At 56.1% G+C, this 15,166-nt stretch overlaps 2 protein-coding genes across 5 annotated transcripts; both read left to right on the forward strand.

The window, feature by feature from the left end:
* The first annotated feature begins 55 nt into the window (after positions 1-55).
* SHC1 (SHC adaptor protein 1) lies at positions 56-10,152 on the forward strand. Of its 4 annotated transcripts, XM_036922348.2 has the most exons (14): positions 61-212; positions 2,265-2,411; positions 3,561-3,728; positions 4,295-4,365; positions 4,890-4,953; positions 5,114-5,233; positions 5,464-5,517; positions 5,692-5,743; positions 5,890-6,016; positions 6,831-7,029; positions 7,117-7,186; positions 7,265-7,399; positions 7,563-7,801; positions 8,550-10,152. In XM_036922348.2, the coding sequence occupies exons 2-14, from the start codon at positions 2,325-2,327 to the stop codon at positions 8,676-8,678; spliced, it is 1,515 nt and encodes a 504-aa protein (XP_036778243.2). In that variant the 5' UTR covers positions 61-212; positions 2,265-2,324; the 3' UTR covers positions 8,679-10,152. The 4 variants fall into 4 exon arrangements, with proteins under 4 accessions (XP_036778245.2, XP_036778243.2, XP_036778242.2 ...); XM_036922350.2 differs by lacking the exon at positions 2,265-2,411 and having other exon boundaries at positions 56-212; XM_036922347.2 differs by lacking the exons at positions 61-212; positions 2,265-2,411 and having other exon boundaries at positions 2,496-3,728; positions 7,268-7,399.
* A 613-nt stretch (positions 10,153-10,765) lies between these two features.
* PYGO2 (pygopus family PHD finger 2) lies at positions 10,766-14,774 on the forward strand. The gene is made up of 3 exons (XM_036922351.2): positions 10,766-10,918; positions 11,355-11,404; positions 12,018-14,774. The coding sequence occupies exons 1-3, from the start codon at positions 10,816-10,818 to the stop codon at positions 13,083-13,085; spliced, it is 1,221 nt and encodes a 406-aa protein (XP_036778246.1). The 5' UTR covers positions 10,766-10,815; the 3' UTR covers positions 13,086-14,774.
* The last annotated feature ends 392 nt before the right edge of the window (positions 14,775-15,166 follow it).

Below are 15,166 nucleotides of genomic sequence, written 5' to 3' on the forward strand. Positions count from 1 at the left end.
CCCACTGCCATTGGCTGATTCCGCAAAGTGGGTAGGAAGAGGGACGGTGAGGTAGAGGGTCAGGGGTTAGTGAGGCCGGAAGTGAGTGCAATAAAGTTTCTTCAGGGAGGCCAGGCTAGGGCAGAAAGTTGGAGCGGCAAGCTAAGGAGGCACTGGCGTGATCCGGAACCAAATCGGCCCGCGGTGCGGTGTGGAGACTCCATGAGGTCCTGGTGAGTTGGGACTTTTTTCCTCCTTAGGTGACCCACTCCTCCACCCCGGAACCCCTCTCCCGGGACCCTACTTCCGGTCTTCATTTTATAAGTCCCGCCCCCTGCGACCCCCTCCCCGGAAGTCCCCCCTCCCAACTTCAGGGGCTCCCCGAACCCCGACTTTTTTTTTTAATTATCCCGACCCCACCCTGTCGGCCAGCTTTCCTGGAAGTCCCACTCCCCAGACATGCTTCCAAGCGCTACTGCAAGAAACCCTGTTAGTTCTTCCAATTCCCCACAACTCCGCCTCCTCGCAACGACTCTACGCTCCTTCTTTCAAAAGCCTATCTCCCGAAAGGGCAGAGCCCTACCCCTCGAAGAACTCTTCGAATTCGCGAAGCCACGCCTCTCTAGGGGAGCCGCCCCTTTCGAAGCCATGCCCCTTAACCCACGTCTGATTGTGCAGAAGCCTGGCCTCCTAGAAGTTTGTGGCACGCATTCTAGGGGACCACGTCCCACCGGGAGCTTTATCTTTGTGAGACCCAGGTCATCACCTGAGGAGCTTTGTCTTCAAGCCTAGAAACGCCACCTGCTTACATTTCCCTGTCTTTTTTTCTCTTTTGGACTTTGGACTCAGTTTTCCAGAGCTCTCATGCTCCAGCGGATGGGAAGTCAAATTTCCCATCTCTGGCTCTGAGGTGTGAGATTAGAGGCAGCTCTTTTTCTGTCCCTTACCCCATTCCAAGTGTGGACGTACTTGAAGGGGCTGGATTGGGGGTTTGGCACGAGAGTGGGAGAGAAGACTTGTTCATAGATTTCCAGCTCTACTGAGTTTCCCTTGCCGAGACCGACTCCACCCCAGAAATAGCTGTTATGTCTCATACCTGTTCGTCCGGAGATGGGTAGGGTCATAGATTTGTTGGTGTGTGACGTGGGTGTGAAAGGAGTGAAAAAGTTCTCTACCACTAGAAAACGGTCGCTTGGAGTGGGTGTATGGTACAGTGTCCTTTCTGCTGTTAGATTTTTTTTAAGGGACTCCGCAGCTCCCCCCCCCCACTTTTCTGGCTCTTCCCTTCTCCCTAACCAGAATTCCTGTCTGGGCATTCCTCCTGGCCCCGTTTGCCAAGCTTTCCCTTCTGGAAACATTCCTGAGGCTTTCGCCATTTCCTGCTACTTGCCTCCCCTCCCTGCTGGGCTGAGCAGCCACAGGCAGTTTCTCCCTCACTCCCGTCACCCGGACTCCAAGTAGGCATTCTCCTTTCTTCCTATGCAAATTTGAAGAGCCCTACTTCCTTTCTTTCAAATGCCCACACCTGTTGGTCCTTGCCTCTGGATACTGCAGGCTCCCCACCAACGCCCAGATGTGAAGGTGACATCCTGGAATGTGTCAGGCTGTGAGGCTATGGCAGAATCCTTTCCTTATTCTATGCCTGAGCGCTAAGACCTTAGAAAATGCAGTAACAGAATTCCTTCTCAGGAGTGCTGGATGGAGTGACAAAGCTCTCCTCGAATGAGGAATAAGGAGAGGTTGAAAGACTTTAGCGCAGTATCTGACACGTTTTAAGCGCTACTATGTTGATCACAATAATATATTATCTGCATCTTTTTGTCTTCTGAAGTAAATTTAAGAGTAAATAATTCCTAGGTGAGCCTGAGGGGTAGATAGTCTTCTACAACCTTTTGGTGACTTTACAACTTCCTCCATGGCCCCCCCTCAAGCAGAGCTGTGGCAGGAAGCTGTGGGTGGATGGAATGGGTTTGACGCTGTTCCCTGTTTCCAGCCTCAGACCATCTTCTCCTGGCACCCCTTTCTCCTGTACTTAGCACAGATCTGTCTTCTGGCCTCTCTATCCCTTTATGGCTTGTAGCCCCGACTGCTTTTGGAGAAATGTTTTATTCTCCCACCTCTTCCAGCCGGACTCCCTGCTGGTGTACGGGGCACTGTGCTCCGTGGAGGAAACCTACACGCTCCCCAGTCACCACAAGAGGAGGGGTGTGAGAATAAGGGGAGGAGACCTTAGTGCCAGTTCCCTGGCCTGCCTCCCACCTTTGACAGCTTGCTTTACTAACTAGGCCTGTGGAAGGGGGGCAGAAGAGTGCCTGGCCATGAGCTGCTGCTCTTTGGCATGGTAGATGCCATGCATAGAGAACAGGGCTCCACCAACCCACTCCTGTGCTCCAGCTCCTGCCTGGTGGCTCCTTGATGCACCCACCACCCAGGTTGGACTTTATCTCCCTTACTTTCCCAGCCTTGCTGTTCCTCTTGGCCCCTTTCTGCCCCCACTGGGACTGCTTCCTTCCTTTCTGCATTTCTTTGGCTGCAAGTCCACAGCTGTTGAACCCCACTCTGTGTAGTGGTCATGGGTGGCCTGGGCTGGAGGGTGGGGGAATTTGTGTTTTCAGCCAGGACCAGAAGGGAAATGCTGAGATCAGGGGTCCCCTCCCTTTCCCACCCCCAGCTGTCTCTGTTTCCTCCCTCATTCCCACTACCCTCCCTCAGCTTCCTGTACCCTTTGGCCTGCCGGTGTCCGGTTTGGATTCATCCAGACCTCCCCTTATCTCCCTCCTTTCCTTCTCACTCTTCCGTCCTTCCCTCCCACCCCCACTTTACTCCACCCCAGATTACTAGCTGTTTGTATGGGGGCAGGGGTTATTGGATAGCTCTGCCCCAGCCAGAAGTCCAGGTTGGGGTAGTGCTGGGGGCTCAGCCCCTCGGAGCCTGTGAGTCAGCACTGTCCTCGGGATTGGTCTGTCCCCTCAGCTCCCCGCCCCTGGGGAGGAGCCAGGTGGCTCTAGGTCCAGCCTGTTCTCCTTTCCGCCTAAGAAGAGGCTCCACGCTGGGCGGGGATGGGGCTTGAAACTATCTGGGTCTGAGCAGGGGGAGCTGGAGCCACTTGTCCCTCTCCCTCCCCAGGACTCTTGAGATCCCTGGGCTATAGAGGTCCAATTAGGCCAAGGGCTTGGGGATGCCCCCTGCCTGGCCCCCTTGCCCTGACTGGCAGGGGGGCCGGGCTGGGCAGCAGCCTTCCTCTGCCTCCAGCCATGGATCTCCTGCCCCCCAAGCCCAAGTACAACCCACTTCGGAATGAGTCTTTGTCGTCGCTGGAGGAGGGGGCTTCAGGGTCCACCCCACCGGAGGAGCTGCCTTCCCCATCAGCCTCGTCCCTGGGGCCCATCCTGCCACCTCTGCCTGGGGATGAGAGTCCCACCACTCTGTGCTCCTTCTTCCCCCGGATGAGCAACCTGAAACTGGCCAACCCGGCTGGGGGGCGCCCGGGGCCTAAGGGGGAGCCAGGAAGGGCAGCCGAGGATGGGGAAGGGAGTGCAGGGGCAGCCATGCTGGACTCAGGCCCCCTGCCCCTCCTCCAGGACATGAACAAGCTGAGTGGAGGCGGCGGGCGCAGGACTCGGGTGGAAGGGGGCCAGCTGGGGGGCGAGGAGTGGACCCGCCACGGGAGCTTTGTCAATAAGCCCACGCGGGGCTGGCTGCATCCCAACGACAAAGTCATGGGACCTGGGGTTTCCTACTTGGTTCGGGTGAGTGAATATCCTCCCTCTCAGACCTCTGTTCGCTCCAGCTCTGCTGGAGTGTCTTTTTTTCTTGCTCTGCCCTAGCAACTCCCTTGGTTTCAGTGTCCTGTTCTTAAACCTTTCTTGCCCTTGCTCTGATTCTGTAGCCCCTTCCCTTCTAGCTCTGCTTGGCCCCCTTTCCTCTTGTGATTCGCCCAACCCCACCTTGCCATGCTTAGCACAATGCCCAGCACCTCCGAGGCCCTTAGTAAGTGTTGGAATGAGTGATTCCTGATTATCCCCTTCAGTCTCCTCTCCCTTTCTGGAGCTGTCATCCATCCCACCCAATGCCTGTCTCTTCTTTCCAGCTTCTCTCCCCAGATGCATGACATTAGGTTCGCCTAGCTTGCTCTTTCCTTCTCATGCCCTGTTGTCTTGCATGTTGTGGGATGTTGTAGGATGTAGCCACGAGCAGTGGGCAGAACTTCTGCATCTTCACTTCCCTTAGGGACCACATAGGGAAAAGCCCAGGGCCCTTTGTGAAGGGGGTGAGGGAGGCGGCTGACTTGTTATCCTCCCATCCCTCCCCTCAGTACATGGGCTGTGTGGAGGTCCTGCAGTCAATGCGTGCTCTAGACTTCAACACCCGGACTCAGGTCACCAGGTTAGTGGGGAGGGGGCAGAGTGTGGGAGTCCTGGGATTAGATTAGGGGAGGAGGAGGGGAGTGGGTCAGTTGGTGCTGGTGATGGTTTATCTTTGGGTGGTAAAGGGGATTGAGAGGAAGTTAGGGGAATGAGTCTAAGTCTGAATGAAAAGCGGCAACTCTGGCCTGGATCCTTCCTACTTGTCCAGCCTTGGGGGCTGTGGGGGAGGTGGCAGAGGCCGCTGGCAGCTGGAGCTGGAGTAGCAAACGGGGAGAGATGGAAGGTTACCGCTGTCTTCGGGACTGAGTGGGACATTTGGTAGCTGGAAGGGGGCGGGGCCAGACCCATTGAGGCCCTAACCCAATCAGCCAGGAAGCGGCTTCTCAGTGTCATCAAATATTAAAGGCCCTTAATTCAATCCACCGCGACAAAGAGCCTGGAGTGCCCCTGGAGTCTGGCCGGGCCTTCCCCTCCCCCCTGCTCTGTGGCAGCCCCAGCTGACTGGGAGACAGGCTCTGGGTCTGAGTACCCCTCTTTCCCCAGGGAAGCCATCAGTCTGGTGTGTGAAGCTGTGCCAGGTGCTAAGGGGGCGGCAAGGAGGAGAAAGGTACTTGGGGTTGATGGGGCTAGGGCTGCTGCTGGGTGATGTGGAGATGCAGTGGGAAGGCACATGTGGGGCGTGTGGGGAGAAAGCCCAAAGGCAGGAGTGTGGGAGTTTCCCGGTGTTGGGAGACCCCAGCTTCTGAGACCCTTGGACCCTTTCCTAGCCCTGTAGCCGCCCACTCAGCTCCATCCTGGGCAGGAGTAATCTGAAATTTGCTGGAATGCCAATCACTCTGACCGTCTCCACCAGCAGCCTCAACCTCATGGCTGCAGACTGCAAACAGGTTGGTGGGGTTGGCAGGGAGGCCAGCAACACCACTGGGAGGGCTAAGCGGGGACTGATCATGAGGGACAATAGGGAAGGAGGAGGTAAGGAGAGTGTGGGTAAGAAGCTGAAAGGATGAGACTGAGATTTCGTCGTTCTGGGCCAGGGATGGGGGACGCCCAGGTGGGCAGTGAAGCTGTCTGACACATGTCATTCCCTCCCTTCTCCGTCCCCTGCACTAACTCTCAGATCATTGCCAACCACCACATGCAATCTATCTCGTTTGCATCCGGCGGGGATCCGGTGAGTTGGGGAACAGAAAAGAGGTGGTGGGAAAAGTAGGGGCTTGCGGTTGGCTAGAGAAGTGGGCATGCTAGGATTGACGTGGTGCTGAAAAGGACTGGGTTTTAGGGGTCAGGAGTGAGGTGGGGCTATGAAATGTAGCTGAATGGCCTCTTCTGACTCTGTCCACCCCAGGACACAGCCGAGTATGTTGCCTATGTTGCCAAAGACCCGGTGAACCAGAGAGGTGAGGCACTGGGAGCACTGGGTGGTACCAACTGTGAGGCACGTGAGCAGGAGCCGGGGAGCTAAGCAGAGGCTCCTGCGGGGGAGGACAGGGCCCCTGTCCCCACCCACTCCTGGCAACCCACTGACACTCTGCTGTGCCCCCAGCCTGCCACATTCTGGAGTGTCCTGAAGGGCTTGCTCAGGATGTCATCAGCACCATTGGCCAGGCCTTTGAGTTGCGCTTCAAACAATACCTCAGGAACCCACCCAAGCTGGTCACCCCCCATGACAGGTGAGCAGATGAGGAGGGTGTGGGGCAGCCCCTGGGCACCCATGAGAACAGGAAAGTGGGTCTGCCCTTCCGATACTCCAGCTCAGAGAAGATCAGGAAATAACCTGTTTGCCCCTGCTTCCCACTTCCTGCTATTCTTCAATTTCCTGTGGCCATCAGGAAGGTCTGTTGAGGCCCTGCCTTTCTGCTGCAGGGGCAGCTCTTCCTTCATGTGCTTGTGGTGGAACCGCAATCTGGGACCCTCATGCCACCACTCTTCCCCGGCTAGGTGGACTTTCCTGTTCCCAGCTGCCTCATTTCTGGCCTTCCCCTCTTTCTTGCCCATTTATCTTTAGTTGTTTATTTTCCTGCCCCTAGAAGCCATCAAGAATTTGGATGAGGGGGGAATGTCTCTTTACTGAGAACCCTACCTTTTCCACCGCAGGCCGGCAGGTAATTATTTAGAGGAAGTTAAAATATTCTGGAGCCCCTTCTCTGCTTTCCTGTACTTAGTGTTTCCTCTGCCTCTTGGGAGCCAGCATAGGGCCCAAGGACATGAACTTTAAATCCAAATCTGAATTTGCAACTCAGCTCCACCACCTTTTAGTTTGACTCCTCAGGCAAAGCTTTTCCCCTCTGACCCGCATTCCTCATCTATCAAACTGGTGAAGGAAGTAAACACCTACTTTACAGGATTGCCAGGAGGATGAAATGGTGCCGTATATAAAGCACCCAGCCTCAGGCCCACCCCGCAGAAATGCCCCAGATCGGGCAGTGTTCTGTGTTCCTCCCTCTGCCCTTCTACCCGCCCCCCTCACTCTCTCCTGCCCCTCAGGATGGCTGGCTTTGACGGCTCAGCTTGGGATGAGGAGGAGGAAGAGCCGCCCGATCATCAGTACTATAATGACTTTCCGGGGAAGGAACCCCCTCTTGGGGGGGTGGTGGACATGAGGCTTCGGGAAGGAGCCCCCCTGGGAGCTGCTCGACCCACTCCGCCCAGTGCCCAGACCCCTAGCCACCTGGGAGCTACACTGGTAAGTTGCTTGGATGGAGGCGGGCTGGGCTTGGGATGGGAGTGGTTCATTAGGGCCTCTGGTCTCATCTTATTTGGGTTCCTGCAGCCTGTGGGACAGCCCACTGGAGGAGACCCAGAAGTCCGCAAACAGATGCTGCCACCGCCATCCTGCCCAGGTATGAAGGGAGCTGAGGGGCAGAGCCAGCGATGCAGGAGCCAAGGCTGGGGTCACTGTGAAGCCTCCTTTTCCTCAGCAGGCAGAGAACTCTTTGATGATCCCTCCTATGTCAATGTCCAGAACCTAGACAAGGCCCGGCAAGCAGGGGGCGGGGCCGGGCCCCCCACTGCTGCTGTCAACGGCAGTGCGCCCCGGGACCTCTTCGACATGAGTGAGTGCTCCTCCCTCCTCTCTGCGTCTCTGTCTTTCCACTTGGCTGCTCCTCTTTGCTTGTCTGTCTGCTCTTTTCTTCCTGGCCTCCCCTTCCTGAAGGTCTGGGTCCTCAGCATGTGTTGTGCCAGCTGCTTTTCCTAACTGTCTCTCTGCACCTCCAGAGCCCTTTGAAGATGCCCTCCGGGCGCCTCAACCTCCCCAGTTGGTGGCCATGGCTGAGCAGCTCCGAGGGGAGCCCTGGTTCCATGGGAAGCTAAGCCGGCGGGAGGCTGAGGCACTGCTGCAGCTCAATGGGGACTTCCTGGTACGGGAAAGCACGACCACGCCTGGCCAGTATGTGCTCACTGGCTTGCAGAGTGGGCAGCCCAAGCACCTGCTGCTCGTGGACCCTGAGGGTGTGGTGAGTGTGGCAGGGGTGTGGGTGTGGGTGGCAGCTCTGTTCCTTCCCCTGTTGCTTCCTAGACTTGCCCTGCTGGGCACCTGTATCTGTGCATGCCCCTCCATTGGCTTAGGGTTCCTTTCCTTCTCACATCCCTGAGCTGTGTTCCTTGCAGTCCCGGCCAGTCTTCAAGTCCCCAAACCTTAAGCCCATCCAAGCTAGAAGGTGCTCATCCCATGTGAGCCCCTCTTTGACAAATGAGGAAACCATGCTGGAGAAGCAGTGATGCTCAATTGCAGATGGTTACAGGCTAGACATTCCCCAAGTTTTCTCTTATAAGAGGAGCCAGGGGCCTCCCCAGCTCCTCGAGACTCAGGTCTCAGACCAGTATCCTGTCTCCTATCTGTACTGTCCCACTGCCCATCACAACTTTGGTCTCTTTCCTAAAGCAATCTCCACCTCCTTCCACGTCTTACTTTGTTCTGTGTATCCTCTGGGACAGTCAAGGGAGGAGTAGATACCCCTCAGCTTCCCAATTTCTGGGCTGACATCCCTTCTGCCTTTTCCCAGCTCACTGAGCTGCCTATTCCCGTGGCTACCTCTAGCTTGTTTTTCTAGAGATGCCTTAATGATTTGGACTGACAGCCCTCCCACTGCTGCCATTTTTTTCTCCTTTCTCAATCCTCTTGAATACTCTAATATCCTCAGCCTGGGGGGCTGAGGTCTTGACTCTTCACCTGAATTGATCCTCTTTCTTACCACCTCCCAGGTTCGGACAAAGGATCACCGCTTTGAGAGTGTCAGCCATCTCATCAGCTACCATATGGACAATCACTTGCCCATCATCTCTGCGGGCAGCGAACTGTGTCTACAGCAGCCTGTGGAGCGGAAACTGTGATCTGTCCCAGAAGGGGCCCTTCAGTCTCTTCTACCCAATCCCCTGACTCTCAGGACCTCATTTGGGAGCATTCTGTGGGCTTGGCCTTATGTAGGAGCTGGGGGTAGTGTGGACTCTTGAGTTCGGCGTCCAGCTCAGTGAGAGGGTTGGAGTCAGGAGCCTGGGGTAGAATCCTGCTTCTCCCCAAACCTCACCAAAGTATTACTGTACAGAGTGGCCCCTTTTCCTGTGCCAACCTAATACCCCTGCCCCAAGAAAGTGGGTGCTTGAGGCCCGGGCCATGTGCTTCCTTGTAATGGAAAATGTCCTGTGGTTACAGGCCCAATGGAGCATCACCCAGGGAAGGGGGAACGAATCACACCTTTGGTCTACCCCTGGGTTCAGGGTACCTCACACCCCTCTCAACAGCCCTCTCTTCCAGTGTTTAAACTTTGTGCCTTTGACCGTATCCTAGGTCTGAAGATATTTTATGCAAAGAGTTCTTGGCCCCTGAGGTCAAGGATGGGGGAGCTGACACCTTGGCTTCTGGGACCTGGTCCTCTCCTTGCTCAGCACCTCCTCCAGTTTAGGTTGGGAGAACAGGCAGGAGTAGTAGATGTTCCCTCTCCGTGGGGATATGCAACCCTGAGATTGCCTCAGATCCCCACTCCTGGCCGTGGGGGGAGAAGGACCCTTCCCTTGCTCAGTGCCTCTGGGTGGGGGCCCCTCTCCCAGGGGTCTGTATATACATTTCATAAGCCCCACTCCCCCCATGTTGCATGCATGTTAAACTACAGCCAAAGTGTAGCCTTCCTACCTGTAGCCTCTGCCCTGCCTCCCCCTGCTGGGATGGTGGGGGTATGACTGACTGGGGGCCTCCGGGCTGTAACTCTCCCTGCTGGATTTTGTGGAGGCCAAACAGAGGCGTGGAGACTTTGAAGCAGCAGACAATCCCCAATACCACCTGTAGATTTGGAACTGCATTTATTTCTTATTTTATATGCATATATTTTAGGGCTGTAGGTTTTCTTTCCTAATTTGTTTTCCATGGCTTATTCTCGAGCACAAAATGATAATCGATTACATTTATACATCACCTCTTTGACTTTTCAAAGCCCTTTTACAACTGTTGGCATTTTCCTCACTCCAGTCTGTGAGGCAATTGGGAAAAGCGGCATTCCTTTTTTACAAGATACCTGAGGCAGAGAGAAATCGATTATGAGCTAGGGCTAGAAAATCTTGGGCCTTTACCGCTAGGCTGGGAGGCAGAAATTTGGCTGAATGAGTGTTAGTTTCACACGGGGTTAACTTAAAACCGGGCCCTGCGCCAGGCATGGGGCTGCCACATCGACAGAGAAGCTGACCCTGCTCTGTCTTTAGGCCGTGTGGATAAGGGAGAGTTGACTTTTAATCATGGCCTCCTTGTTTGGATGTTTTCACGGGTCTCACTTATACCAAAGGGAAGTAATCGTCATTAAAATCCGTATTTCTTCTACCTCGGCCTCTGAGTCCCTGTCGCTGCCTATTGTTCGCCACGGGCCCTCTACAGCGGGGGGGCGCGGCCGGACCCACCTGGCCTCGCCCGGGCCGGGCGACCGGCTGGCACCGGTGGGGCTGCGGAGGCGGTGCGGGGGGAGGGGGCGTGCAGTTCGCGTCGGGGGCCGGGGTCTGAGGAGGGGCTGGGGCAGGCGGGCGGTTGGCCGCCCGACGCCAGACCCCTGGCAGCCGGGGCCTGCCGGGCGCGCGATCCTCCGCTGCGGCCCCTCGGCCTGGGTTGGTACGATCCGGCGGCTGCCCTCCGCGGGCGAGCCGGTCCGCGCCGCTCCTGCCGCGGAGAACGGCCTCCCCGCCACGCTCGCGCTGTGGTACGCTCCCCCTCGCGGGCTCCGGCCGGGTCCGTCCTCGTTCCCCCCTCCTCGCCGCGCCCAGTGGTGGCGGCCTAGCCGAGTTCCGCTTCCTGTTGCTGTCCCGGAGGGCGGGCGGCGAGACCGGAGCGGGCGCGCAGTGGGCGCTTCGGCGGCTTGGCACCTCCCCTTCGCGGCACCTCGGGGTTGCTGCCGCGCGGGGGCCTGCGCTGCCCCTGAATCCCTTTCCCTGAGATGGTGCAACTCGAGGGCGCGCCCGTCCCACGCCTCCGCTGACCCGGGTCCCCAACTCCATGGCCGCCTCGGCGCCGCCCCCACCGGACAAGCTGGAGGGAGGTGGCGGCCCCGCACCGCCCCCTGCGCCGCCCAGCACCGGGAGGAAGCAGGGCAAGGCCGGTGAGAGCGTTGGGAGGGCTGGGGGGTGGAGAGGCCTTGGACTTGGGGATCTCGGAGGGAGCGTTGGAGGGTCGGGGAGGTGGTGGTCCTTAGGCTGAGGGGACCTGAAGGGAGGCTCGGGAGAGAAGGATGCGTAGGTGAAGTCCTCCAGGGATGAGGGACAGGTGTCACAGATTGAGAACTCTCGGGTTTGGAGGCACAGGGAATTCAGGAACCACTTGGGAGTCTGAGCCCATCAAGAGATGGGATATCTCACCTTTAAAGGAAGAGGCAGCTGAGAGTGCGTTCATACAGTTCTTCACATCACGCTTTTAAGTAAATAAGCAAGCGTGTATTGATTGACGTTAGAAGCGTTTCTCAGAGCATTGGCTGGGAGAGAAGGGTGGGGAATTCTCAGGGAAACTTGTCTGTGTTTGCTTTTTTGCTGCTCTTCCAGGTCTGCAAATGAAGAGCCCAGAAAAGAAACGGAGGAAGTCAAATACTCAGGTGAGTGGTGGCTGGTGGTGGAATTAATTCCTAGCCATCTCTCCTTGTGCTCTCTGCTCTGCCACTCCAGTATCTGGCATCAGGTATCTTGCAGGGAGAAGAGAGAAAGCTGTGCTGTTTCTGGTCCTTTACTTCAACTTTGTAACACATTTGGTGGGGGAACAAAATTACTTAAGATCTTGTCAATCAAGATTAGCATCTTCCTTTCCCCCATTTTTCCTGTCCTGGTTCCCTCATACCTATCACTTACTGAGACTTTCCCCAGTGTCAGGGATTGTGCTGAAGTGCCTTAATAGTTCTGGGAGAGAGGCACTGTCTCTTTTTTACAGATGAGGTATCTAAGGCTTAAATCTAAATACCTGCTCCAGGGTCTTGAGGTTATTCAGTTGTCAGAGCTGGGATTCCGGGATAGTTCTGTCGTTTTGAAAACAGTTACTGCCCTGCCGGTTCTGCTCTCCACCCTCTTTCTCTGTTGCTTTCAAAGGTCCCTCTCGATTTTAGATCTGAGCTGGCCAGGACCAGCCTCCAAATGTGTATTGTGTTTTTGATGCTGTCCTGGTTGAGCTCTGCGCCTCCTGCTTGAACCTTCTCTCCCTGGTCTGTTCCCCACCAGGGCCCTGCATACTCACATCTGACGGAGTTTGCACCACCCCCAACTCCCATGGTGGATCACCTGGTTGCATCCAACCCTTTTGAGGATGACTTCGGAGCCCCTAAGGTGGGGGGTGCAGCTCCTCCATTTCTTGGCAGTCCTGTTCCCTTTGGAGGGTTCCGTGTACAGGGAGGCATGGCAGGCCAGGTACCCCCAGGCTATGGCACTGGGGGTGGAGGGGGTCCCCAGCCTCTTCGTCGACAGCCTCCCCCTTTTCCTCCCAACCCTATGGGTCCTGCTTTCAACATGCCCCCCCAGGGTCCTGGCTACCCACCCCCAGGCAACATGAACTTTCCCAGCCAACCCTTCAACCAACCTTTGGGTCAAAACTTTAGTCCTCCTGGTGGGCAGATGATGCCAGGCCCAGTGGGAGGATTTGGCCCCATGATCTCACCCACCATGGGACAACCTCCCAGAGGGGAGCTGGGCCCTCCTCCTCTCCCCCAACGCTTTGCTCAGCCAGGAGCACCTTTTGGCCCTTCTCCTCTCCAAAGACCTGGTCAGGGGCTCCCCAGCCTGCCCCCCAACACAAGCCCCTTCCCTGGTCCGGACCCTGGTTTTCCTGGCTCTGGGGGTGAGGATGGGGGGAAGCCCTTGAATCCATCTGCTCCCACTGCTTTTCCCCAGGAGCCCCATTCAGGCTCCCCGGCTGCTGCTGTTAACGGGAATCAGCCCAGTTTCCCCCCGAACAGCAGTGGACGGGGTGGGGGCACTCCAGATGCCAACAGCTTGGCACCCCCAGGCAAGGCAGGTGGGGGTTCTGGGCCCCAGCCTCCCCCAGGCCTGGTGTATCCATGCGGTGCCTGTCGGAGCGAGGTCAACGACGACCAGGACGCTATTCTGTGTGAGGCCTCCTGCCAGAAGTGGTTCCATCGCGAGTGTACTGGCATGACTGAGAGCGCCTACGGGCTGCTGACCACGGAGGCCTCTGCCGTCTGGGCCTGCGATCTCTGCCTCAAGACCAAGGAGATCCAGTCTGTCTACATCCGCGAGGGCATGGGGCAGCTGGTGGCTGCCAATGATGGGTGATGCCGGTGCGGCGGCCCACGGAAGTGCACTCATCCCTCCCTGTTCTTCCAGGGTGATGTTTCCCTGTCTGGCTCCTGGTCTTTGTTTCCACTGGCTTCCCATCCTGATGGGTCAGAAACACAGTGGCTCTGGGGGCGGCAGAAAAGGACTGAGGTGGGCGGACAGAAGAGTCTGGGCCACCTACTTTTCTGGATACGTAACATGTTGAGATCTACAGAGATCTTGGAAACCAGAGCCCTGCTGAGCAGAGCTATTTTTTGGTGGCCATCTGGAGGCCTAGGGGTATTGTTGCAAGAGAAAAGAGGCTGGAGGAAGATCTGGAGGGCAGGGGTGCCCTTCTGCTGCTGATGGATGCCCCAACACCTGTGCCTAACTCCTATCTAGCCCCACAGCTCCGGCCTAGGTTTTGGAGTCACGTGTTAAAGGTTTTTGGTCAAGGGCTTTGGAGTCTCACCCCATCCTGCATTAGCCCTTCCATGGGCTCTGGGAGACAGCTTTAGGGAATAAGCGAGTTTTCCCTTTCCTACTCCCTTTGTTCCCTCCAAGACCTGCTCAACAGCTCCCCACTCAGAGAACCAAATAGTTTGAAGAAGCAGGAGGGTTCTTGACTAGGGAAGTTTCTTGGTGATTTGGGGCTTCAAGACAGTAGGTAAGAGATGCTGGCAGGACAAATCTCCCTCATACCAAAGTCACTGGTCCTTTCTCAGCTTCTCTTGTACTTTAACCGTAATGACCATATTTTTGCCAAAAGTTGGGATATGTGGTCTGAAAGAGCAGAATATTTCAAGTTTGAACTGTCCTGGAATCCTGGACTCTGGTTGTGCCACCCTCCCCAACCTCGCTCATCTGTTGCACATTATTCTCAGCACCTATCTTCAACTTTTGGTGCCCCTATTCCCCTGCCTCCCTAGCTGGACTGAAGAAAAGCTTGAAAGGCTCAGAGCCCTTATACCTCATTTCTTCTGATAAAAGGATCTCCGTCACAGCCTGTGGCTGGGGGAGATGGTGGGACCTTCGTTGCCATGGTACTAAAATGCAATCCAGAGCCTGGTGGTTTTTTGCTTCTCGCTTCCCTTGCTTCATGTCTTCTCGGGCCTGGCAGTTCTTATTCCTCTCAGCCAGGGTCCTGCGCTGGGCTTTATTTGTTTTTATTTTTAAGCACTGCCTTGCCATAGGTGGGCCTGGGGCCTGGTCAGGAGCCCTTCATAACTGTTCTTCCTCCTTACAGCTCATGCACACATTCCTCAGTGGGGTGGGGAAGGCAGGATGGGGTCTGGCACAGAGGAGTTAGTGGTCCCCTGCTCCCCTTCTCTCCAGACCCTAGCCTGGGAACAGAAAACAAAGGTGTTCTGCAGAAGTCATTTGCCTGCCCAGGTGGAGCCAGTAGTCCTGAGGCCGGGTGAAAGGAGGGATGGGACTCTGAGCTTCTCTCTTACAGTGTTCCCCCATATTAAAACAGCAGAGGTGGCAACACAAAAGCTTTGTGTTGCGTTTGTGGTTCTGTTTGCCCCCCTTATCTGTTGCTATTTTTATGCTGTCTCTCCCATCACTGCGTTTTGTAAAATGGCTCCTGGGGGAGTGTCCGTTCAATCCCTCTTGCTCCACTACTTTTTTGGAAGAAAGTGGGGGTTGCAGAGGTGTGGTGGTGGGGGTCTTTTGTATGGTTGGATTAATAAAATGACTTGAAAATCCAGATAAGGACTCCGCTGTTCATGTGCACAAAGGTTGGAATGAACTGTCAACCGCTGGGAAGTAAAGATTGGGGGGGCTCCCTGGAAGTGGAATGGTGGAAAGATTTCAGACTCCTCAGTGACCGTGGTACAAACTGCTGAGCCAAGGGAGGCCAGTGTGCCACACCCCTCCTGTCCCTGCTGTAACTGAGTTTCCTTTCTGAGCACATTCCTGGGCCAGGCCTGGAGCCAAGCTGGAACTTCAGCTCCAAGGCCTCTGGGAGTCAAGTGCCCTTAGTGCTTCTGCATGTACTGCCTCAGCACGCCCGCCCCCGGGCCCCCGCAGCTGTTTGGGTTAGGGGTCAAGTGTAGCTCCAAAGGTGTGGGAAGGGGCTGCCCCTGGTCTAGCAG

The sequence above is a fragment of the Manis pentadactyla genome, chromosome 19, assembly GCF_030020395.1.
Source record: "Manis pentadactyla isolate mManPen7 chromosome 19, mManPen7.hap1, whole genome shotgun sequence".
NCBI lineage: Eukaryota > Metazoa > Chordata > Mammalia > Pholidota > Manidae > Manis > Manis pentadactyla.

What these genes read in the sequence shown, in the direction of transcription:
- SHC1 (XM_036922346.2), top strand. Translation starts at nt 3,234, where the DNA reads ATGGATCTCCTGCCCCCCAAGCCCAAGTACAACCCACTTCGGAATGAG. An exon ending in ACCCGGACTCAGGTCACCAG is followed by an intron (nt 4,366 to 4,889) that starts GTTAGTGGGGAG and finishes CTCTTTCCCCAG; the next exon opens with GGAAGCCATCAGTCTGGTGT. An exon ending in CCGGGACCTCTTCGACATGA is followed by an intron (nt 7,400 to 7,562) that starts GTGAGTGCTCCT and finishes CTGCACCTCCAG; the next exon opens with AGCCCTTTGAAGATGCCCTC.
- PYGO2 (XM_036922351.2), top strand. Translation starts at nt 10,816, where the DNA reads ATGGCCGCCTCGGCGCCGCCCCCACCGGACAAGCTGGAGGGAGGTGGC. An exon ending in GAGGAAGCAGGGCAAGGCCG is followed by an intron (nt 10,919 to 11,354) that starts GTGAGAGCGTTG and finishes CTGCTCTTCCAG; the next exon opens with GTCTGCAAATGAAGAGCCCA. An exon ending in GGAGGAAGTCAAATACTCAG is followed by an intron (nt 11,405 to 12,017) that starts GTGAGTGGTGGC and finishes GTTCCCCACCAG; the next exon opens with GGCCCTGCATACTCACATCT.